The sequence below is a fragment of the Mya arenaria genome, chromosome 9 (assembly GCF_026914265.1).
Source record: "Mya arenaria isolate MELC-2E11 chromosome 9, ASM2691426v1".
NCBI classification, from domain to species: Eukaryota; Metazoa; Mollusca; class Bivalvia; order Myida; family Myidae; genus Mya; species Mya arenaria.
This window is the reverse complement of record NC_069130.1, coordinates 41,262,232-41,288,282: the sequence shown is the minus strand read 5'-3', so window position 1 is coordinate 41,288,282 and position 26,051 is coordinate 41,262,232. Positions and strand designations below refer to the sequence as shown.

The 26,051-nt window shown below is 35.9% G+C and overlaps 1 protein-coding gene across 2 annotated transcripts; it reads right to left on the bottom strand.

The window, feature by feature from the left end:
• Window positions 1-6,374: 6,374 nt before the first annotated feature.
• Window positions 6,375-25,915, bottom strand: LOC128246689 (claudin-10-like). 2 transcript variants are annotated; one of them, XM_052965039.1, is made up of 5 exons: window positions 24,621-25,913; window positions 18,470-18,629; window positions 17,543-17,692; window positions 14,920-15,146; window positions 6,375-8,065 (listed from the first exon to the last, which is right to left on the bottom strand). In XM_052965039.1, exons 1-5 carry the CDS (start codon window positions 24,687-24,689, stop codon window positions 7,991-7,993), a joined length of 681 nt encoding a protein of 226 aa, XP_052820999.1. In that variant the 5' UTR covers window positions 24,690-25,913; the 3' UTR covers window positions 6,375-7,990. The 2 variants fall into 2 exon arrangements, with proteins under 2 accessions (XP_052820999.1, XP_052821000.1); XM_052965040.1 differs by lacking the exon at window positions 6,375-8,065 and having other exon boundaries at window positions 14,262-15,146; window positions 24,621-25,915.
• Window positions 25,916-26,051: the final 136 nt, after the last annotated feature.

Here is a 26,051-nt window from a genome sequence, read left to right as displayed (position 1 = left end):
CAACTCGGGGTGAAGTTGGGGTTACTATATTAGTAGAATCTATAAGTAGATACGTGATTAAGTGCATACCCAGTGTTAGTGAACCTTAGAAACCCAGGTAAGCTAGTGGGTTTTAACTAAGTTTTCACTGGTTAGATTTCCATACAAAACACAACGAAGGGGCAGTTTGGTTGGTTTCGCGTGACGGGTCTACGTCCAGTACTGAATAAAATAACTGAAGGAGAGAACGCGCCGAATCGAAAGAGAAATCGAGATATATATTAATTTTGCGCTTTTTGCGCCCTTTCATGTTTTCGTGAGCGACTTTTATCCTAAAAAGGTAAAAACACGACAATGTGCTGCTTTCGCATTAATATTTATAGTATACTGGTATGCATGCTTGAACATACGAACGCACGCCAAGGCAATTCTTCTTTGACGTGTTTTTGCATAGGTGTTTTTTTCGAAATGGCAGATAACAACCATAACTACACCTACATATACTTATATCTAATAACCGTGTTTGTCTCGCGCCTAGTATTTGTTTGATAATGATTCTTGTACTTTCAACATGGATCTTCACAAGCGACCCCAGATTAAATCCGCCAAGATAAATAATTATTTCAATATAGGAGAAATAAGTTTTAAATGCACCATTTCGGACTTTTCAATTGTTTAAATTGTCGTTGGTGAGTACCCCCAAACCCCTACCAGCACGTTTTATCAAATAAATTTCGGTTCTGAAGGTCAAAAGGTTACACCTTTCAGAGTGAACCGTCTCCGTGGCCTAGTGGTTAAGCATCCGCATACGGAGCGGAGGTCGTGGGTTCGATCCCTGGCCGCGTCATACCAAAAGACGTTAAAAATTGGTACAAGTAGCTCCCTTGCCTGGCGCTCGGCATTTAAAGGGTAGTGCTTGGAAAAGTGGTGTACTCAGTACTGGTTTAACCCAGGAAAGTTGTACCCCTCGTATCGGTGCTTTACACCGAACAAGGAAAAAGATTCAAGGGGTCTCTTTGAAAAAGAGCTAGGGTATCGCACCCGGACTTCCTTGTATCCCACCACTATCTCTTCAGCGTGCTGTCCCTTCAGCAAAAAACAAGGGACCCCGTTGGAAGTAAGTGCTTGCACTTTCACGGGTTATCCTTGACCGCAAGGTCTAAAGAAATACATGCATACATACAAACGACCCTCAGATGAACAATCCTGGGTTCGTCCATAATCTTTGTTCAAGTTTAGTCGTCTGTTATTCTGTAATTCCCAGTGTAATTGTTCGTCTGACACACCTTCAGGTTACTGTGAGTCAATCGGAGCACCTCGGCAATGCTGCCGTTTTGTTTTTCGAAGAAAATTGGCCGAGATTTCAGATTGACTGTCTGTATGACCTCGTCATTTTTGCTTTATTCCCAGTACGAACAGCTACGTCATTCAGCTGCTACGAGTGTCAAGCGGGCGGCTCCGGTGGCTCGTGCAATGACCCACCAGTTCTCACAGACGACTCAGTCACAGAACAGAGGAACTGCCTCACGTGTGAGAAGGTCAAGGTCCTTGGAGGTAAGGTCATTATTCTAAAAATAGATAGTCGGTCAGCTTGTGTTCGCCGATGCTATTTTTCTATTTTTTAGTATAGATGGCGTAAAACACTACTTGAACGGGTACGTGTACGTGTGGTCTACTTTTCGCGCACTACGTCATCAAGGTATGTGTTCATTGAACACGTAAAAATGAGCTGCATGACAGCACATGGAAAGTTGTCTATGCAATTATCAGCGACCTTATAAAAACAATAATGCAAAAACGACTACAGGGACAAGCAGTAGTCATACGTTAAATTTAAGTTTAAAGAGTAGTATCGCAGACGATGTTTAAAATCATCTGCAACTGTTACTCGAACATGTAGCTACACTTACTAGATGCACACGTCGTGCAACGCAACCTCTCTAGTAACTTCTATCGAACACGTGTTGCCAATGAAACCAAAGGTACCCTCTCATTGATTTGGAGCAAAATGCCTTATGCATTAAATATACATTTACCTTCAATTGGTACCTAATGTATAGTTATGTGAAACTCATAAGACCTGGTGACCCAATATAGTTTGGTGTCATTTGAAAGAGTTTAATGAGCAGTGAAAGAAAATGTGAACGCTTTACCCAAGAAAATAGTACAACTAAAAAGCCTTAACTAAACGCAGGACTGGTTAATTTGTTTGTCATGTTGTTACCGCCTCATATGCCGACATTGTATAAATGAAGTTGGCCCACTGTTTGTTTATTCGAATTATTTCAGTTGTAACACGGCAGTGTCTTGAGACGTACAAGTCTGAGGGTTGTTCCACAACTAACTATGGTATCACGTCATCCGAGACATGCTACTGCAACACAAATCTATGTAACAAAGCCAACAACATCGTCATCAATTTTTCAACAACCCTCGTTGCTGCGCTGATGTCTTTTGTTCTGATTGTTATGCAGTAGATTCTTAAAGGCCTAGTTTAATGTTACGCATGATAGTCCCCTGCTGTGCATCTCCAGCTAATAGCACTGGTGTGACAGTAGGGGCCAATTTCCTTGTGTATTTGTTTATTGGCTCATGACCATTTAGGGTACATTTCTATAATAAAACCCCCAAAACTGCATTTAAGGATGCACAGATCGGTGATCTGATAAAAGAGCACAAGGCAATTAGATGAAGATCAATACACAGAGGTTGTGTACTATAGACTTATTGTGGGGGGTCACATATAGAAGGCTTAAACTAGGCCTTTAAAAGACAATTTGTTTCGATTGCGTTGCATGGAAGTTTTATTTTGTTGCACGGAAGTATGTGTGTTTTTTATAATAAAGCTGTTCAATTATGACCGATTGTTATAAACTAATATAAAAGCATATGTATACATATTTGGTTTTTGAAATTACAGACAAACTTTGTTTACATTTTAAAATGCATTCAATTTTGTTAATTGTTAATCACAGACTAGTTAAAAAAGGTTTACATTCCAATCCTTTTTTGGCACAGTTTTTGAGTGTGTGTGCTTGCGTGTGTGCATGCGTGCGTGTGTCTTACACTCTACACAGGTTCACTCAAAGGAAATCAACGAAGGATGTGTGTGTTATAAAACTGACATTTGCCGTTATAACAGAGATATTGTTTAGTTTTCAAATACTGTTGTACATATTTCTGAGGGTGTGACCCTCCCCTTTTTGTACACAGTGTTTAATGATTTTGGATTTCCAGGAAATGATACGGACTTACGGTACGCAGAAACTCATCACTTTCGCATGATTTGGTTCAAATTCTAGTAACGCAGGATTGAAAATGGGGAACGAATGGGTACGCTAAGGGGGTGGGTCACGCCCTTTTTTATAGCCTAGGATCGTGTAGTGCTAAATTTTGTGAGGGTGCGTAGGACAAAACGGTTAAACAAGAGAAGACATATTGTTTTATGTTGTTAACCTTTGAAGGATATTTTAGTTACTAGATTTGATATATAAAGCTAGCTTTTTGTTCACGACGGATCGTTTTTCTCGGAAAGAGTTCATGGTTACATTGAATTCCACTTAATTATGTATTGTAAATGTTTGTGTTGTCTACTGTACATTTCGTGTTTACTATTTATCACGAACAAATTGTTTATGTATCATTAAACTACGGAACAATAACACTTTTCATGAAAATCCAATGTTTTTTCGTTGTCAACATAGAGTTGTTGCGTGCTATGCATGTTCTAGACAAATTTTGATTTTTCTCCAGAACTTTTTTATTTAATGCAACATCTAGTTCGTCATGTGTGGAACTACATGCTTCGATTAGTTTTTGTTTAAAACTAATAAAATGAAAAACTGCGATCTGATAATTTGTCACTAGTCTTATATCTCTGGTTTCCAGACATTTAGGCAAAAACTGGCCCAGCCCAAGACACAAATAAAACAATCAGTCTGTGTGAGTGCAGCTTTAAACAAGCTTTTTGCCTAACATCAGGCGTCGGGTAGCTCGTTTGAAATGCGCTCTATTTCTCCCACCTCAGATAAGTAGATCCAATAATTTAACCATGCTAGATATTCTTATCTTGCCCACGGGCGAAGATAAAATGCCCGTATGGAACTTCTTTTTAATGGTCACCGCATTGTAATTACCTCCCTTGTTGAAGAATGTCGTCAGTAGCATCAAGGAAATCCTGTCTTATGGTAATATTTAGAACGCTAATTAACTATTTCTCGCTTCAAATGTCACCATAAAACAGTTTTCACGCACCATTCAAGAAATAATGCTTCATTCTCATTAGAACTATTAAAAAAGACCGATTTGACTATTAACATTAACTGGATCACTGCGCGCATATCCATGACAACCACGTGCTACCGCATATCCATACGCAATTATTTTCACTAAGCACAAAAGAGTTCCAGCAAAAAAATACATTTTTACTTAATTTTGTTTAACTGAGGTGGGAGAAAAAGCATCTACCATAGCCGCTCGTGTAAGATAGGTTCATCCCGACCCTCGCACAGGGTGTTTTGCGGAAACTCGATAAACCTCGTTTCCGCAAAACACCCTACGCTCGGGTCAGAATAAACCTATCTAACACTCTAGGCCATGGAAGATACTTATAATCTTACCCCATGGGCATTTCAGCTTACCTTCTTAATTCTAGGTATGATTTATGTGTCAAAGTGTTTGTATACCACGTGATAAATTGCGTCAAAAATGCTACGTCGGACGGCAATATTTACACCTTCAGTCTTTAACCAGAATTTGATTGCAAGTTTAGTTTCATTAAACACTTCGACAACCCGTTTCATATTACGGCCGTCTGACGGAGCACTGTCAAAACATTATTTTGGAAACAGGTTTGTCGAAGTGTTTGAAGAAACGAATGAACTCATCAAATTTCGGAAACAAAACAATTGTGGGGCTCTTTAAGCGGCAAAGACTCCCCGTTGTTTCATTTAAAATGGTTTTGTAAATGAACAGTTACCTTTGATTTAAGTCTTCGTTTTAAGCAAATTATTGCCTTCCGACGCAGCATATATAACGTCATTTATCACGTGGTATACAAACACTGTGTCAGGGGATATAAAACATGATTTAAACACGATTCAAACATTTTCCAAGAGTTACATTAAGGTCTGATATCGCTCACCTGTCCTCAAACCACTTTGGTCACACCGCGAAGATGTACTGGGAATGATACGAATGAAGGGGGGTGTATGAGCACATCACAATTCAATAAAAAGAACACTCTTAGGCCTAAAAATAATTGTTTGGTTAGGGTTACATCCTTTTAAAAAATAGGTAGGGTAGGTAGGCTTATTTTTTTATTAGGCTTTATATAAGAATGTCATTTCATCATTGGAGAATGGTGTTAAAGTAATCTTCTGTATAAGCATTTAAGGTTTTCAACAACAAAGTGGAAAGCAATTTAGAAAAAATATATATACATTTTTTTTTTAGTTTTTTAATTTTTTTTTAAACTTACTATAAAAACGGTAGGGTCGGCGCCTATTCCGTAAGTATGGTCGGGTTACCCGAACCAAATGTATTTTTAAGCCTTACTGATATTCAAGAACTTAGTTTTTATTAAGTGGCAACGTACTGAACTTGTTCGTCTCGACTTGCGTAGTAATACACGAACATGCATGTGTCTAGCATAAAAAGCAAAAATCCTTTTCTACTGATCCAAATATTTGGCCTTGCGGTAAAAAAAATCCCATCTCAGATAAGCAGATCCAAAAGTTTGGACATGCTGGAAATACTTTACTTATTCACGGGCAAGTACCTGGTACTCCATTTTTATTGTCATCACAAAACTACCTCCCTTGTTGAAGACCGTCGTCTGTAGCATCATGGAAACCTTGTCTTGTGTCAATATTTAAAATCCAAACTAATTATTTCTCGCTTCAAATGGCACCATAAAATAGTATCCAAGCACTATTCAAGAAATAATATTGCATTCTTCTCAGAATTATTTAAAGAACGATTTGAGTATTTACATAATCGGAATCACTGCACGCATATCCATGACAACCAGGAATGGTCACTCATAAATATATATATACTCAAATTATATTCACTACGTACTAAAGATTTCCAGCGGAAGGAAAACCCTTTTCACGTTATTTTGTTTAACTGAAGTGTGAGAATAAAATATTTCATGGCCGAAAGTGTAAGATGATTCCATTCAAATCCTCGTACAGTTTGTCCTGCGGAAACTCGGGAAACCTCTTTTCCGCCAAACACCATAAGCTCGGGCTGGTATGTACCTATCTCTCATCCTCGACCGTAATGGGCAATGAAAGATACCTTTTATCCTGGGAGTTGCTGGTTTGTTGCTTTATTTTATTTTGAAATTTTATAATAAAATCGAATGTTGGGAGTAATGATAAACTAGGTAATTGTTTAATAGCTATCCAGTTTATTTTGTTTAGCAAATGAAGGCAACAATGGACATGAAATGAAACAGATCGCTTTCATGTTGTTTTCTGTTGAAAACAACTCTTTCATCGGGATGAATGCAATGGTCTTATATTTATATTTCATGAAAATGTCAAAAATACTTTTTTAAATATTTCCAAATCTCGCTCATCACACAATCAATAAATGTCGATATAAACTATGATATAAAATCCAAGAAACTGTTAGCGTTACATAATAATGTACTAGCGTACATATTGTTCATGTTTAGCAATGCAACTTAAATATTTACTTTGTTTATATATATATATACATAAATTGTCAGGAGAGTTTTAAAGCTCCACTCTCGCAGATTTCCCGTTTTTACAACTTTTCTTTATTTTTGTCTTGGAATGAGTGTATATATCTGCAAACCAGTGATAAAAGACTGTTGGTCAACAGTCAGATCACAGATTGTCATATTTCCGTTTGAAAGTTAATGGGTTTTTTATTAAAAGCATTACTAACGGTTTAAGAAAATGCATAAAACAGCATTTTTTTCAACTGAAATATAAAAATTGGCGATCCATTTTTGTCAGCAGTCTCATGCCACTGGTTTACATGCATTTTCACATGAATTGGCTCGTTCCAGGACAAAAAAATAAAAGTCAAAACATTCAATCTGTGAGAGTGCAGCTTTAAGGGATGACCCTTTAATAACACTATTTACATAACACTTCAAAACGTTCATATATCGAGTCCACCAGAACTGTTTATAATAACGGCCAGTGACATTATTCATTGGCATTTCTGTGTTTCCTTTAATATAAAAATATAAATAAACATGTTTAACGAATGGTGGTCAACGATTCATTCCCATTCTGTCAACGATATATTCCAATATGGTTACATATTTTTAATCATTTTCTTTTCATGACGTCACAATCATTGTCCAACATTCCTGTGTTTTCAGGTGTTTCAAAAATAACTTGACCGGGCCTTGTCGATGTACACATGTTGGTGCCTCAAAAATAACTTAAAAGAAGGAAGGTCTACCCTTGACCGGGCCTCGTTGTTTATAAAATCCTTGTCGATGTACACATGTTGGTGCTTCAAAAATAACTTAAGAGAAGGAAGGTCTACCCTTGACCGGGCCTCGTTGTTTATAAAATCCTTGTCGCTGTACACATGTTGGTGCCTCAAAAATAATTTAGGAGATGGAAGGTCTACCCTTGACCGGGCCTCGTTGTTTATAAAATCCTCGTCGATGTACACATGGTGGTGTTTTAAAAAATAATTTAGGAAATGAAAGGTCTACCCTTGACTGGGCCTCGTTATTAAAATAAAATCCTTGTCGATATACACATGTTAAGAGAAGGAAGGTCTACCCATGACCGGGCCTCGATGTTTATAAAATCCTTGTCGATGTACACATGTTGGTGCTTCAAAAATAATTTAAGAGAAGGAAGGTCTACCCATGACCGGGCCTCGATGTTTATAAAATCCTTGTCGATGTACACATGTTGGTGCCTCAAAAATAACTTAGGAGAAGGAAGCTCTACCCTTGACCGGGCCTCGTTGTTTATAAAATCCTTGTCGGTGTTCACATGTTGGTGCTTCATTTGAAACACTCGTCCGCATAAGCAATGTCGGATTCAGTCTCGGATCTGGCAGAATCACTCTCAGTCAGTTTCTGAAGGTAAACAAAAAACTGGCATTAATTTTTAGAAATTGAATCATCAAATTTCAAATATTGGAGTAGATTTTTTTTTAAATATTGACTTTGAGGACTTAATATTTTTGTCTTAAAATCGAATTTCCTACAGAAACACCGAGAGTGATTTAACCAGCCGTCGTGAAACCTTTGTTTCTTTGTGCAATCTTACCAGCAGTTTTTTAAGCATTTGGTAAAAAAATCCTGACGAGGACTGAAGTAACAATGATTGGACGTTTAGATAATTTAAGACAAATATAAAAAGAGTTTTTAGTTATTTTTGGACAACAGTGTAATAACTTAGTAACTGTATAAAGAGTGATTCGGATTTGGGTTCGTAGACAGTTCAGTTTTGAATGATATTTGCTTATTAAAGTTCAGCTAATTTGTAGTGTTATGAATTATGTTCTGTCATTACATTGATTTGTTTTATTTGAAATTAGAACAGTGTTAAGAGCTTTTTCTTATCAAACATGGACAATTCTTTATAGAAATATCCACAAAACATAACCGTCTACTTTGTAGATTTCATTCAAAACATTTCATTAAATGGAAAAGGAAAAAAACAGACAATTGGAGTAGAGGTTCATAGAAATAAACTTCAAACGCATGTTCATTTTAACTATTGGTAGCAGAACAATTTAAGACATAACCATACATTCGAGATATAACAGTTCGACATAACGACTCATTCGAGATATGAGAGTTCGATGAAACGAAACATTGGAAAAATAATAATTCGACATACCGATACTTTCGAGATGTGGGGGTTCGACAAAACGATGGTTTTCGAGACACAAGAGTTCGACATAAGGAGTATCCATTGTATTTTTATTTGAATGATAATACTCAAACAATCTTTGAAAGCAAATCAACGGTAAACATGGAATACAATCGAGGTAGTGACAAAATGCATTGGCGCCGGAGTAACAAACTTCCAAACGTTGTTTTTGAAAAAAAAATCTTATTATTTCCAAACAAATATTACAATATCAAAAATATAAATCATTATAAAAAAATATGTTTTTCATAAAGATACAATGGTTCTGTAATTGGCAAGTAAATATAGACAGTAAAGGGAGTAAAAGCAACATGTCTATGTATTATAATATAGTCGAAACCCCGTTGGCTCGAACTCGTTTGGCTCGAACTCCTCGTTGGCTCGGACTGTATGTTAAGGACCGATTTCTTTATTCTGAAGGTGAGCATTTCTGTTTGGCTCGATGTATTTTCGTTGGTACCTGGGAGCTCGAGTCAACGAGGTTCGACAGTATTTTACATTTTTGATGTTGTAATTTTTATTCAGAATTTTTCAATATTTTTTTTAATAATATTTTGACGTTTTTTACTCTGGTACCATTGACAAACTGGAATCAAACACGTCTGCAAACATTCAACTGAAATAAAACGTTAACTTCTCCAACATGAGTTATTTATACGTATATATTCTATCGTTTTATGACAAGCGTTCATATGTCACGTTCTTAACAATAAATTGCATAATTAAAAAGAGTTTAAACATATGTATATATTTAATATATATAGCTCTAATTAATGTCGGTTGTCACTCAAACGTGATAAAACTACTAGAACCAAAATAGAAAACATTTCAAGCAAAACCGGTTTAGATAGATCGTATTTATTTTTCGAACTTAGAAGCCGTTTTCTCAGAAACAGAAACATTCGGCTTGCGGAAATAAGCCGATGATGTGTTTTGGAGCGAATGAAAAAGGGCCATTCTTACATATTTACATGAGGCCTAAAAAAATGTCTGTTTCGGGTAACCCGACCCTACCTATAAAAATGCGCCGACCCTTATTATTTTTTTCCGTTTCTGAGCAAAAAAAATATTCGTTAGCGAATAGAGAGTTACAAAGGGCGGATAAACGCAGATTTTAATCAGAATTATTGTTTATATGATAAAACAAAGTCAGGCAATGACAGTAATGTAGAGAAGACTGCCATGTGCAAGAAAACACTCTGAACTTAAGACAGATTTTGAAAAAAAATAATCCCTACCTAACTAGAAATTTTGGGAAGGTTACCCTAAACAAACAATTATTTTTTTGGCCTGATGGAATTGTAAAACTTATGTTCTTGAGCAAGCAGGTGTACCTACATAATAAATTACATAAATATAACACAACAAAGGCTCATGATTGAGAACAAAAAGATATGATACATGAGTATATTGTAAATAAATAAAATAAATGAAATTAGGCCTGGAGTAAAAGAAGTTATATTGTGTATATATATATATGATAAATGAACTAAGGCCTGGAGTAAAAGTAGTTCTAGTGTGTATACATATTATAAATGAAATTGACCTTGGGTAAAAGTAGTTCTATTGTGTATTAAGATGGTAAATGAACTTAGGCCTGGAGTAAAAGTAGTTCTATTGTGTATAGATATGAAAAATGAACTTAGGCATGCAGTTAAAGTAGTTCTAGTGTGAATAAATATAATAAATGAAATTCGGCCTTGGGTAAAAGCAGTTCTATTATGTATAGATAAAAATTATAAAAAATGAAATTAGGTCATGTGTAAAAGTAGTTCTGTTGTGTATAGATACGATTAATGAACTTTGGCCTGTCGTAAAAGTAGTTCTAGCGTGTATAAATATAATAAATGAAATTCGGCCTTGTGTAAAAGTGGTTATATTGTGTATAGATAAATAAATAAAATTAGGCCTTGGGTAAAAGTAGTTCTGTTGTGTATAGATATAATAAAAGAAATAAGGCCTTGGGTAAAAGTAGTTCTCTTGTGTATAGATATAATAAAAGAAATTAAGCCTTGGGTAAAAGAAGTTCTATTGTGTATAGATATGATAAAAGAAATTAAGCCTTGGGTAAAAGAAGTTCTATTGTGTATAAATATGGTAAATGAACTAAGGCCTGCAGTAAAGTAGTTCTGGTGTGTATTAACATAAGAAATAAAATTAGGCCTGGAGTAAAAGTAGTTATTTTGTGTATAGATATGATAAATGAACTAAGGCCTGCAGTAAAGTAGTTCTGGTGTGTATTAACATAAGAAATAAAATTAGGCCTGGAGTAAAAGTAGTTATTTTGTGTATAGATATGATAAATGAACTAAGGCCTGCAGTAAAAGTAGTTATTTTGTGTAGAGATATCATAAATGAAATTTGGACTTGGGTAAAAGTAGATCTACTGTGTATAGACAGCATACGTAAATTCAGGCATTCGGTGAGGAAGCTCCAGCAAAATGTTATTTTGGCAATCTGCTTGGAGTAAAATTATTCCTTTGGTGTCTTGCTTTTATTAAAGAATTAATATTTCTTTGTTCGTTTTGTTACTTGCTTTTAGTTGAAGTAGTTAGTTTGGCAATTTGTTTGTAGTAAAAGTATTTCGTCTGGTAACTTGCTTGTATCAATTTTGGCTGTTTGCTTGTAGTAAAAAAATATTTTGGGAACATGCTGGTATTAAAACTTATCTGCTGTAAGTGATAAAAAGAGTTAGTTTTGCAACTTGCTTGTCTTAAAAATTGTTCTTTTGGCAATTTGCTGTGACTTAAAAGTGTACAAGATATGTCTGTAACACACAAATATTGCAGAAATATCAGTACAAATCAATGCAATTATCGTTTTCAACAAAAAATATAAATCATACGACGGCACCCCATTCAATCTGTATATCAAAACCAACATAATTTTAAACAACAAATATGAAAATCAAATGGCACTTGATTTCGTGAATTGTGGTGTTGTGACAACCATAGGCGGCAGTATAAGTCATACATAATAAAAATTATAGTTGAGGATATGATAACATTATGTTATAAGAAGGCCCCCCAAATGGGTTTACCCTCGTCCAATAAATCTAAATGTTTCAAATATTTAAAATCAAAATGAGCACATTTGCATGGATGCACAAACTTTTTCGCGAAAACTGTGCTTAAGAATACTAAACACTTCGAGGAAACTCGAACGTTAAATAGTATGTTTATCGTTTTAATATTTAGCGAGCAGTTCGGTTTTCATCATCTTTATCTGATACTACCACCTATGGAAACAACTTTGTACATCCAAATACCTCCTATGGTTTGATGATAATCATAAAGATGATTGAAAATAAGTTAAAGGTAAACAAATATGGCGAAAGTGCATTTTAAAGCTGCACTCTCACAGATTGACCGTTTTGACAATTTTCATTTTATTTTTTTGTCTCGAAATAAGCAAGATTTTGCGAAAATGTCTGGAAACCAGTGATATAATACTTCTGACATACGATCAGATCGCAGTTTTTTAATATTCACGTTCAAAATTTCATTTTTAAGGCTAAAAGCGTTACTAACGTTTTAAACATAATGAGTTTAGTTTTTGTCATAAAACATTATTTTTAACGTAAATATGAAAATCTGCGATCTGTTCTTTTGTCAGCAATCTTATCTAACGGGTTTCCAGACATATACGCAAAATTTGGCTCATTCCAAAGCAAAAAAATAAAAAATGGCAAAACGGTAAATCTGTGAAAGTGCAGCTTTAAACTTCCGGGTCTGTGAACGCGGTTGTGTCTTGGGATATGTAGCACAAATAAATGGTGGGAATGTTGTAAGTCATAACAAGGAAAATTCGGAAGAGTGAAAGTCGCAAATAAATCATGGCCTCAATATCACATACATGTAATTAATCAATTCTCAAGGTCAACTCATTTCACCACATACTAGCAAAGAAGGGCTCGAATGGCTATGTTAAATTCCTTATTAAGGTGCATTTATACACACAGATTATGTAAATACAAAGTTTTTATCATAATGGTAAAAAAAAAAATTTCTAGAGTTAAACATATTCTTAATAATTTCACACAATAATGCATTATACCCAATTGGTTTATGCATAATGAGTTAACATAATTTTAACACTACACAACCATTTCATACTTTAACAAATTGGCTTTTAAAAGAAGAAATAACATGCGAATGTTTATTCCTTTTCTGCTGCTTTTCTGTTGTAATATATGAACAGAACAGAACTGAACATTATTAAGAAATCAGATAAAATGGATTGAGAATGAGATTGAGAAATGATTTCTGTATTTTGTTGTTACGGAGTTCAGGGACAATATTACACAGGAATCTTAAATTGAAAATCTACATTTTCCACAATTTCAACAATTCTTCTTCACACTAATTTCCTTAAGATGCCTCTGTAATGGTCACCCTGTCCCTGGCTTTATAAAGGGACTAGGCACCATAAGATTAAATTGCAAGAAAAAAAAAGAAAATTGTCAAAAACTTACATAAAATTGTTAATTATCGATGTGTACCACACATTCAATATTACTTACTGGTTTATCACAACGCGTACGACACATGTATCTTTCGCATTTTTATCCAATTCGAAATTTACTGGGTCTGTCTAACACGTAAATCTTAGTAAATCTAAATTATCGTCTTTATAGACTCGGATATTCACATACTAAATATACACACCACTGTATACTTGGAAAGCATTATGCGTTATCTTAAACGAGTAAACTTAGCTAAGACGGCGACAAAATAGTACTTTAATCATGTTAGATAATGTATAATCGGCCTCATTCCAGCTCGTATTGATACTTCTAGGCTTGTTTTCAGAAAATATTGAATTTGATGATTTTGGAATCATATGGTGTTTAGTCCCTATAATATCTCTCAGAATCACTTCCGCTCAGTACACATATAAAACATGTCAAAAAAAACACTTTAAATCAATGGTTATCAAAAATGGTAAAAAAATAAATAAATAAAATGTTCGTGATTTAAGAAATGGAATATATATGGAATCAGTACATCAATTTATAGCAAGGGAGACAATGTTCCACACAAAAAAATCATATCCATTCGCAGACAGACATAAATAATGAAGTTGATTAAATGTATATGTAAGCAGTAGTTTTCTTCTTAAGTGCTATGAAGGGAGACAAATGTTCCACACACACACAGACACACTATCATGTCTATTCGCCCACAGACAGAAAATAAGAAAAATTAATTAATCCCAAGTCGACCATTTTGTTACAAGATTTCTTAACTTGTAATCACGCAATATTCAACTCCGGTATAACTGATTATAGATCTAAGGCAAATCTGTTTAATCACTGACATCTTGAGGAAGATAGGGTAGGTACGTCGGCATAACTTTTTTTTTTTTTTTTTTTTTGGGGGGGGGGGGGGGGGGGAGGGAAACCGTGATTATGTACTAAATTTTATGACCTATATCACGGTATATCTCTATTTTAGAAAATATTAAATATAAATGGTCAAATTTTAACATGTACACTCAAATATTCATTCATTTAGAAAATAACTAAATAAATCTGCTTTTCGAGCAAAAAAAGGGTGTTGGGTCAAAAGGGAAAAAAGTTGGTCGGGTTGGTGGGAAAGGAATTTTTTTTGCTTAACTTCATATTAAGACTTTTTTCGGCGTCTAAAGAATCGTGTCTGTCTGCAGTCTAGACTAAATTAATTTAGAAAGACTGGATTTTACTTCCAGGATATCTCTGAATATGCTCAATAATTCGATAGAATCACGTTCCAAACTTAGGCAGAATTTGATTTTATCTGATAAGCCAATCTCTCGGGAAAGTTGATGTTTTCCAACTAATTAATTTCTAACATGCTATGATTCATCTTTTTTTTCTTAACCTTAACTTCTGAAAGACACTGGAATCGAGCATCCGAACAAATATTTATAAAGAACGGTAGTTGAGAAATACCAGGGACTTGGACTCACAAGTGGGCGGTTAACCAGTCTGCATTTCGCGCCAAAAATAATTTTGGTTATCAATAAAATATTCATCATAAAAATTGCAAATCTATAAGCCCTAGATAATGACCTCATCATCATCTTCGATTCCGTTCTCATATTCGACCTTCTCGCGATACGTGATTTCGTCGGCGTCTTTGTCCAGGCACAAAAGTAGGGCACTGGTCAGCATGAGTCCAGCAACTAGCCAGCCGATCCAATATGTCCAGCCGACTGACCACACCTCGCCCGCCCGCTCGCCCATCGATTCCGAGTACTTTACAGGGAAGATTATAAGCGCAGTGATGTCAAACATAACTGAAAAGAGTAAGGAAATTACGTCATCAATTTCAGTACCACAACAATCCCCACAGATATAAGTATTAGTATATTTTTGGACCGACTTTGACTTTAATTAAAGCTGAACTCTCACAGATTTACCGTTTTGATAACTTTTTTTTTTTCTTGTCTTGGAATGAGCCATTTTTTTCGTTAAAACTAAACATCATATAAAACTACTGGCAAAAGATCAGATCGCAGATTTTCATATTTCCGTTCGAAAATTAATGTTTTATGACTAAAAGCGTTACTAACGGTTAAAGAAAAATGCATAAAACATCCTTTTTTGAACTTGAAGTATGAAAATCTGCGATTTGATGTTTTGTAAGCAGTCTTATATCACTGGTTTCCATGCATTTTCGCATAAATTGGCTCGTCCCACGACAATATAAAGTTGTCAAAACGTTCAATCTGTGAGAGTGCAGGTTTTAAAGATGAAGTTACTCAACGCAGACTATATGTTCATAGGCACAACGCTTTAAAATCATTATTGCAATCTGTACGTGCATTAAAAGTGAAAAGAAAAATGCATTGAATGATGTTCAGCGTCAGACAAACATCCATTCGGAACTCCTCGGCCATTTTCCAACGAAATCAACCTCGGGTGTATGCCGGTAGTAGAAGTAGTTCGTTAAATTTTTAAAAAATAGTATTAATTAATTGAGTATTAACGTGACGTGTATTTTGTATTATTAAGTCTAAATTGAATGCCATTGACGTGTATTATTGCATAAATAATTCTAATTCCTAAGAGTTAGGTTATTAAGATGAAATGACTACGCGATCTACTTGCAGCGTAGTTGAAGTGTTAAGATTTCTGACATTGTAAACCGTCCATTTACAACCGATGTTATTTTCGATGAAAAATGGCCGAGGGGTTCCGAATGACCAACACCCCGTTGTTACAGCTGAAGTAACATTTTTGGGACAACCCTCGTTTAAAACGGAAATAATAAAACTATTGGAAAAAAGAAAATGCTGACGCATTATATCATGGATTCAAATCACTTTCAGACAGTGCAGTATAAAGCGCTTGTCATTCAAAACCATTACGCAATCATACTTGGAATGCAATTGCATTTGAATGATTTATGAACAACGGTAATTAAATCGGATTTTGAAATGAATTGCATAGGGTAAAAAACACAAATTCTGCTAAAAATGTCTACTTAATTTGAAACCAAATGTCTACTTAATTTGAAACCAACAGCATATAATCTTGCCATGTCATGTTATGGCGTTGTTTATTTCGCATTTATCATAACACTATCTAGAGTAAACAACAAAACATAAAATCTTGCAAAGGAAAATGTCTGTTAAGACGAAAATATTAGGAAGTGAAATCATTTATAGTTGTAAACACTAAACAGTTTATGATCGAAGAAAAATTTATCATGTCTTTATCTCTGGGAAAAAAGTTGCGTATATAAATATATTTTATATAAGATATATATTTCTTGCAAAGGTTCGGTCAAAATTAAGAATACTTCTAGCACTCTTCAACTATCAGTTTTCGAAGCCTTGTCCATTTACAATATATGATATTACCAAATTATTAGATTAACTAGATTATTATAGAAACTATAAGGCTGTCCTGTTAGAGCAGTGGTTAGCGCACTCGCTTCTCACTTAGGCGACCCGGGTTTGATTCCCGGCCTGGGCGCGTGTGAGGTTGGTTTGTGGTCACCAAGCTAGACTTAGTGGGCTTCCTCCGGGTACACCGGTTATCAACACATAACGAGACCACTCTCTCGCATGCCAACGAGATGTTGTTACACCATGTTTCACAATCGTTGTAAAATATATATGTTTAAACTGACTTAAATATTCAACTAACATTACCAGTGACTGCTGGTACTACTTAACCTACACCCAGGCGCATAGCTAGCCCTCTATTCATGATGGTTCATAATTGTGTCAGGGGGTCGGATAATTTTGAAATCCATATTGCATTCTGTGCGTTCTGATGTGCTTTAAAACTGGAAAATGGACAATTTTAGGATCATGTGGTCAAGTACGCATACTGCAACTTTGGCGGGTTTTTTTTTTTAAAAGAGGGAAAAAAGGTCAGAATCGTGTGGATTCAGCGTTTGCTATATTTTCAACCAGTAACCCTATTGCACATACAATAAGTTAGCATAAAAATGTTGTCTACAATGCAACCCCGTAGGTCCGAACTCGCTTGGCTCGATTTTCTCACTGGCTCGAACAGGATGTTTAGGACCGATTTTATTCTGTTAAATGTAAGGATTATCGCTTGGCTCGAATTTTCTGAGGCTCGATGTATTTTACCGGATCCTATGAGCTCGAGCCAACGGGGTTCGACTGTTTTTACAAAAAAAACAACAAGAATGATACATCTTAGTACGACTTACCTCCTAGAAAGTAAACTAGCATGGCGATAAAGTAGCACCGGTACCGCGTGCTCATTTTCTCATTATTGAGGCCCCGACAGACGGTCACACTTGCTATAAACGTCATGATGAGGCCCAGGATGACAAGTCCTCGACATGCGAACACGTATACTGAAACAATTCAATAACATATCATAGATACTTAGTAAACTATATGTGTCATTAAAGTGGCTATTAAGGCCCCTAATATCCCCTCGACCACCCTTGCTATGAATGTCATTATTTGGTCCTTGCAGAATAACCAAAGATACCTGTAGACCTCATGAAAAATTGCTATCAGTTCAATGAGTTATAATATGTTTGAAACTCAATTACTAAAAATACACTATGGATACAGTTATTAATTGCTATTTCTATTTTTGTTGTTCATGTTAAATGAAATCATGCGCCAACGGACATATGCAATCTTTTAAGGTCAAAAAATTAATTCATAATATATTTCTCGATATAAAGGAAACACATTAAATAGTTTAAGATGGTTTCATGATGTACGTCTTTATTTTGACGGTCATTTTCGTCGATTCCGAGAAATACACATTAAGTGATATTTATCGCGATATTTAGTGCCCGGATAAAAATATTAGCCTTATGATGACCTAGATTTTGTAAAAAATAACAATATGACATAAGAAACATATTGAATATTCCATTTTAATACACTTTATGTTAAATTAAACAAATTAATCCATTTGCCCATAAAGTCTATGTTTATACAAAAACAAAAGACATTATCTTCTATGTGATTGGATGATTTATGCCACTCTGTGATTGGATGGTTCATGCCAATCGGTGATTGGATGGTTTACGTATATGCAAATTTAAAAAAAGTACAATTGACAATGCCTTAATACATGTTCATTCGTCGAAACCAAACCTTGAAATTCTTACCAGGCGGGTTGAACTTTGTACAGTTCACTCTGCCGGGGGATGTTTCAATGCATTCTTCCCAGAGGCCCTGTCGCCAGCCGTCTTGTTCAATCCAGTCTGAGGCCCCGATAAACAGTCCGCTCACCAACATAGAGACGAACCCTATAATTGCAGCACCAACCTGAGGAGAAGGGAACATAAATGTATGTATAGTTTTCATGATGTATACATATATCTCTACCAAGTATATGTATAGCTCCAAATCGATATTTAGTTTTCGGACTATAAAGCCCCTCTAACGCCAATTTTTGGATCCGCCCTAATAAAATATTTATATACAATACTAAATACAAATAAGTAAAGTTGACAGCATTCAATCATATGAGTTTTACTCGTTTTTTTTTCTTCATGCCACGTGCTCATGTGACGTGCTTTTATACGATGCCTTAATGTTGAAGTTGTTGACGCCGATGGAGAGGAAAAATTTACTACACCCATAAAAAGAAGGTGTAAAAGAAATAAAGTTTGTTTACGGTTTCCCGGATCCCCCACCCCACCCCTTAAACCTTTTTTATTGCTTTGAGAAATATGTTTTATCCTTTATTTGATATTTTCTTCTTTTAAAAGTTAAAAAAGAAGGGGTCTTCGCGTCTAACGATACTAATACTGATTATATAGTATTTCCTAACATTTAATTTATAGTTTTTGTTAACAGAGCAATCTAAGAACAAACTATTTTCCTTATGAAAAAGTACCATACATTTATTTTTATAAGTTATTGAAAATGTACACGTGCGTTAGGAGTAGTGGGTGACACTGTTTCAATAACTCAGGTTAGGCGTATAATATAATAGAATGGAATCCCGTTTCATGCCCATAGAACACTCTTATTTGTGCGCAATGTTTTCAGGGACACCGTTCAATGTCTAGCGTGTGGTGGTGGTGGTGTTAGTAGTTTATACTCCGGGTCCCGGCGTTAGCACATTGAAGGGTCCCAGAGTGACAGTTCAACCACCGCAGAACAATCCTGGGCAGAACCAGTACTAGGTGCCTTCACCCCTGCAAGGAACTGACAACTTCTTTACATGCCAGGGGCACTGGTACAGTGCGAATGGTCGTAGAAAGGATTTCATAACCAATCACAACAGAAGTAACCTGGTCCGCCCGGGAATCGAACCCGGGTTTGTCCGATTTAGAGTCCAACGCTCTACCGATATGTCTAGCGTGTGGTATGAGTCAATATTCTTGTAATTGATCCGCATGCTTGTTACTGAACGGTTAAGCTCCGCCTTCTAATAACCGTTCCGATATGGGAGTTAATTTATAGACGAAAACAAAATTTCATTATCAAACATGGTAGAAGAGGTAATTAGCTTGTCGTTTAAATGAAGACACAAATCGTAATATGTTGTTACTAGCCCAAGTGTCGTCGGCGTCAGTGTACAACGCTTTAACACCAACACTCAACAACCCTTTAAGATATGCACATGGAACGTAATACGCATGTTACAAGAGGCAATGCACACGTGTGAAGCAAAGTCTATAACTCTGGCTATTATAATCGTCGAGTTACGCCCCTTTTTCACTTCACAACAGATCAGCATTACCATACGCTTGTCATGCTCTTAGTTTGACAATTGCGGTGGTTGCCATGGGTGGGTCTAGGATTTGGCTTTAGAGGGAGCACAACTTAGTGGACGCAGCCTTGAAGGAGCTCGCCCTCCCCCTTTGAACCGAAAAATGTGCTTGAACATTTCGGCGCCTGGGTGCACCTTCCCACTCTTAAAACCGATATTGATTGCGGTACATGGTGTTTGCTGTGTCATAATACTGATATTTTAGCGGTACCTGATAAAAGCACCATAGAAAAAAGTCATTGAATCTATACTATCAACATCTATGTGCGTTTTCACCTTTAACTATTCCCACGTTGATGCCAGAGATGCACGTGTAGATGGGATTATTTGTCAAGCTTTCAACATGAGCACGTGGCTTTCATTTACCTGTAATTTCCTACCTGTCTAGTTTATTTCTCGGATCACCGACTCAATGTTAATGCCTGCTATATTGCATACAATGACTGGATTGTATGTGAAAGTATGTTAATGTTTGCCGCATTGCATACAGGGACTGGGTTTTATGTGAAAAGAAAGGCATGTAGCCGACTTCTACACACGCATGCATGCACGCAAACAGATGTATAAAGCTTTACTTTCACGGCACCCCGGTTGCCTGCCAAACGATCGATGGTTTTTCTGGCCCATTACCGAGAAATAAAGACATGTGCTGTGGGTTTATTATTTATTCTTTGGTTGAGTCACTGCATGTTTGCTGAGAAATCCTAACCACTCAATGGTAAAAATGCCTGAACAATGTAATAATACCTGAATGTTTGGTTAGGCGAAAACAGTATGGTTTACGTTTGGGTTACATCCTTTTCATAAACATGTACGCTAGGAAGGCTTTTTTAGTTAATTTTAAAATTATTCATATAACAACGATTGTGAAACAAGTAAGTACCGCATTATTTATATTTATCACTCTCGTTGGCACGATGTTGCACGATAGTGTGGTCTTGTGTTGGGGGTTGTGGGGTGGCTGGGGCGAACCGGAGTACCCCGAGGAAACCCACGCTCGGGATAGGGTACGAATGTTACACTCAGCCTGGCTGTTACTTATTTGTCTTTGGTCAAATATTGTTTAATATGCTGATATTTTGCTCCGAAAATAGTTCTGACAAAATGGCGGTCTCGCCGAATCGTCCATTTTCCAAACTCACATGCGCTTTTTTTAATAATTAGACATTATGCCGGAAGGTAATTTTCATCATTGGGGATTGGTGATTCAGTAATCTTCTTTATGGAGCTTAAAAGGTTCCTAAACAGCATATTAAAATACGCACATTTTAACCAACGGACTATAAAGACGGTAGGTTCGACGCCTAATTCGTACGTAGGGTCGGGTAACCTGAACCAAATATTGTTGTTTCTTCGGCCTTAGCTAAAATAAAACCGGGCGTTGTTGAATGAATGAAATTGATCGTTGCTGTAAGGACTTACTCGATACAAAAGGAATAGAAGGTGAAAAACAAGTCACAAACTGACTAACAGCCAATAATTGGCAAATAATTCCAATCTGGGCATATAAAAGTCCATTGGCATTGTTTATTTTGCTGTCCAGATTTCAGTCTATTACAAGAATATGGATTTGTTGCCCGTTCTCTCTGATGACATCTTAATAAAAGTGAATATATGTGCCCTGAGTACGAAGTTAGAACAAAAGGCCGTATCAAAAGTTTTCGACGTTTTTTTCGAAAACGGAACCCAAAACATATGGTCAGTTAAGTACGGCCTTTTGTGTAAGTAATGATCTATGAGTTTACCTGCGGTAATGTACGCAATGACAAACACGCCATGACCAACAGCTGCACTGACGCTAATACATTCAACATGTTGCCGACAGGGGCGTCCAGAATTGGACCCCAGAGAAGAGTGACTCGAGGGGGAGAAAAAAAGTATGCTTTTAACGTAGTTCGGGGATGAGGTTTGGGTATACATATTTTGCTGATTCCAGTCCAAGCTGGTGTTTCTGCTGTGTTCTATTGCTAAAGTAGGTAATTATTTAATTGATATAAACAATTCACTTGGACAATTTAAGGGCACCTGACGGACCCGCTAGTGCTCACAGTTTAATTAAGTAATCATGCTTTGTGAATACCCAAACTACAAAACTCTCTGCAGACGACTTGCTTTCATGTTTAACCATATAAATACTTCTGATTATAACGGCTGTCAGAGGACACTTCTTCTCATTGAATGTTCGCGTAAATCACACAGGCAATATGACTTCACATTACATAGTTGTTAATTAAATTCCATTACATTTGTCCTCGCTATACAAACCCTAATATTATTTTACAAATAAGAGCGATTTTGAAACTATATAATTTTTTTAAGTGACACTCTTATTCAAAATCAATACATACACATAAATAGCAAACATACATTTTGAGTTATAAACCTTTAACTACTTCCTAAATAATGCATTTATGGAAAATATTAATTACTGATAACAAGATTGTAACCGTGTATTTATTAGCTAATAAAAACGTTGAAAAAATATTAAATGATTGGTGAGTGATAAAAGATTTATTGTGATCTTCTATCGTCTCACCAGGTAGAGACCTATACCTTTCTTTGAAATTCAACACGGCATCCTTCATAAAAACCATTTTTTTCGACATTGATTCATTTTGTGTTGTAAATAAAAACAATTGTATTAATGGTGAAAATATATCGCATAACCATAAACAACCTACTAGTACAACTCCAATGGTATGGTATGGTATAGTATGGTATGGTGTTGTGTTGTGTGGTATGGTGTGGTGTGGTGTTGTGTGGTGTGGTGTTGTGTGGTATGGTATGGTGTGACGTGGCGCGGTGCTGTTTCGTATAGTGTTGTATGGTATGGTATGGTATGGTATGGTATTGGTATGGTATGGTATGGTATGGTATGGTATGGTATGGTGTGACGTGGCGCGGTGCTGTTTCGTATAGTGTTGTATGGTATGGTATGGTATGGTATGGTATGGTATGGTATGGTATGGTATGGTATGGTATGGTATGGTATGGTATGGTATGGTATGGTATGGTATGGTATGGTATGGTATGGTATGGTATGGTATTGGTATGGTATGGTATGGTATGGTATGGTATGGTATGGTATGGTATGGTATGGTATGGTATGGTATGGTATGGTATGGTATGGTATGGTGTTGTGGTGTGGTGTGGTATGGTATGGTGTGACGTGGTGCGGTGCTGTTTCGTATAGTGTTGTATGGTATGGTATGGTATGGTATGGTATGGTATGGTAAAATGATATTTCGTACAGCACAGCGCAGTGTTTTAAAGACAAGTGTATATAATGGTTATGTTGTACAGTGTACCATGGCGTATGTACAAAACAGTATAGCAGTGTACAATGTATACAGTATAGTTCAGTGCATTGTTATGTAGTGTACGTATAGTTTAGTGCATTGTTATGTAGTGTACGTATAGTTCAGTGCATTGTTATGCAGTGTACGTATAGTTCAGTGCATTGTTATGTAGTGTACGTATAGTTCAGTGCATTGTTATGTAGTGTACGTATAGTTCAGTGCATTGTTATGCAGTGTACGTATAGTTCAGTGCATTGTTATGTAGTGTACGTATAGTTTAGTGCATTGTTATGTAGTGTACGTATAGTTCAGTGAATTGTTATGTAGTGTACGTATAGTTCAGTGAATTGTTATTTAGTATATGTATACTTGAGTGCATTGTTATGTAGTGAACGTATAGGTCAGTGCATTGTTATGTAGTGTATATATAGTTCAGTGCATTGTTATGTAGTGAACGTATAGTTCAGTGCATTGTTATGTAGTGTACGTAAAGTTCAGTAAATTGTTATGTATAAGTACAATGTAGCGTAGTTAAGTGGCGTATAAACGCCAGTAAGTAATATGAAGTACAATGCTGTTTAGCGTAGTGTAGTGTAGTGCATTGTATTGTAGTGTAGAACAGTTATATGAAGTACAATGCTGTATTGCTTAGTGTAGTGTAGTGTAGTGTAGTGTAGTGTAGTGTAGTGTAGTGTAGTGTAGTGTAGTGTAGTGTAGTGTAGTGTAGTGTAGTGTAGAACAGTATTATGAAGTACAATGCTGCGTAGTGTAGTGTAGTATAGTGTAGTATAGTGTAGTGTAGTGTAGTGTAGTGTAGTGTAGTGTAGTGTAGAACAGTATTATGAAGTACAATGCTGCGTAGTGTAGTGTAGTGTAGAACAATTTTATGAAGTACAATGGTGCGTAGTTTAGTGTAGTGTAGTGTAGAGTAATGTAGTGTAGTGTAGTGTAGTGTAGAACAGTATTATGAAGTACAATGCTGTGTAGCGTAGTGTAGTGGATTATAGTGTTGTGGATTGTAGTGTAGAGTAGTAGTGTAGAGTAGTAGTGTAGTGTAGTGTAGTGTAGTGTAGTGTAGTGTAATGTAGTGTAGTGTAGTGTAGTACGTACAGTGTAACATAGTACGGTGCTGTCGTGCTTTGCTCTGAATAGCAAATATATAGTTTACTGACTTAGTTGTATGTAAGCCCAATCCAGACGTGCCAAAATATTTGTTTATCAAAGCTACAACATTACCTTAAATGGTCGGATGATCATCACAGTTTCCATAGAAGCGGTCGGTGCCATTTTCTCCGTCTCACTCATATTGGCTGATTAATCCGCTGTCAAATATTGTCAGGTTCTAAGAAATTACTTATATCTGCCTATGTCCCAAGCACTAGTGGTGGATTAATATGATATTAAACCACCTCTTTCAAGTCTTAGAAGTTCTGTAATATCCCAAGTAATTGTGTAATCTCCTGTCAAATAATCCTTTGAAAGTTTCGACTTCTACACTACAATATCCTACAAGTGTGTCAGTTGTATTCTAATCCAGCAGCGCCAGCAGATTTACCGATTCTACTCAACTCGCCTCAAAAGTTTTCTATACAATTACACCTATTGAACTTATTTTTCCTTAGCACCTTTTCATATTGAAATACAGGATCTTACGTCTCTGCATTGAGTTCGACTTGTGCTAGTGAAAGTCGAACACTTAAGCCATCGATTTTGCCTAGTTTCTTTTTCAAGGAAAGTCATAAAAGAACACAGCTCTCTTAATGCTCTATTCTCCTAATGAAAATGTCACAGAGAAAAGAATAAATAGCAGGCACAAATAAACCTGACCCCCTATGGAGTGTTAACTTCTTACCACAAACACATACTACTGATAACGGTAGTCTAATGATAGTCTGGTAGTGATTTAGAATATAACTTATGAGGAATTACCGGTAACAGTACACGAGATTTTCGTCAGAAACATGATTTGGCTTCAAGACTCACGAATGTTTGTACAGAGCCAGCGAGCAACACAATTATATTCTATTATACTACCTGCAAGAATTCCTCAGAGTTCCATAGTCTTTCCCCGCCTGTCTGTTTCTAATTAACACCACCGCATGTACAAATATAAGACATCAACCTTGGCGGCATGTGGTAAACTATTGGCCACATTATCTTTATCCGTATCAAGATCTGTAGGTCTTATTTGTAGGTCCGTTAATTAATCATTATTTCATCACTCGATGCAGTAGGTATGTAAGCCGTGTTATTCATCATTTTCGCCGATATTATGATCTAGATTTGTCGGTCAATTGTTAATATATCATTAATTTCACTGCAGTTGTGTTATACATAAACATGTTTTGTACTTTCAACCGAAAAATGAAACGTTGCACCAGATTTGTCGATCAATATCTGCTTGCAGATATCTTGATTAATGACTATTTGTATCGCTTTGTGCAGTGAAATTATGTTATATATGCACTGTTTACCGAAACTCGAACGTTAAATGAAATCTTTTGATTATATCAACTTTAATTAATCACTTATTCCATCATTTTTTGCATATTCACTTTTCACCGAAAATCAAATGTTGCCAGAAATATGTCGATTAGATCAACTTGGAGATATATAGATTAATCACTAATTCCATCGCATGGTGATGTAATGTTATTGCATATTTAC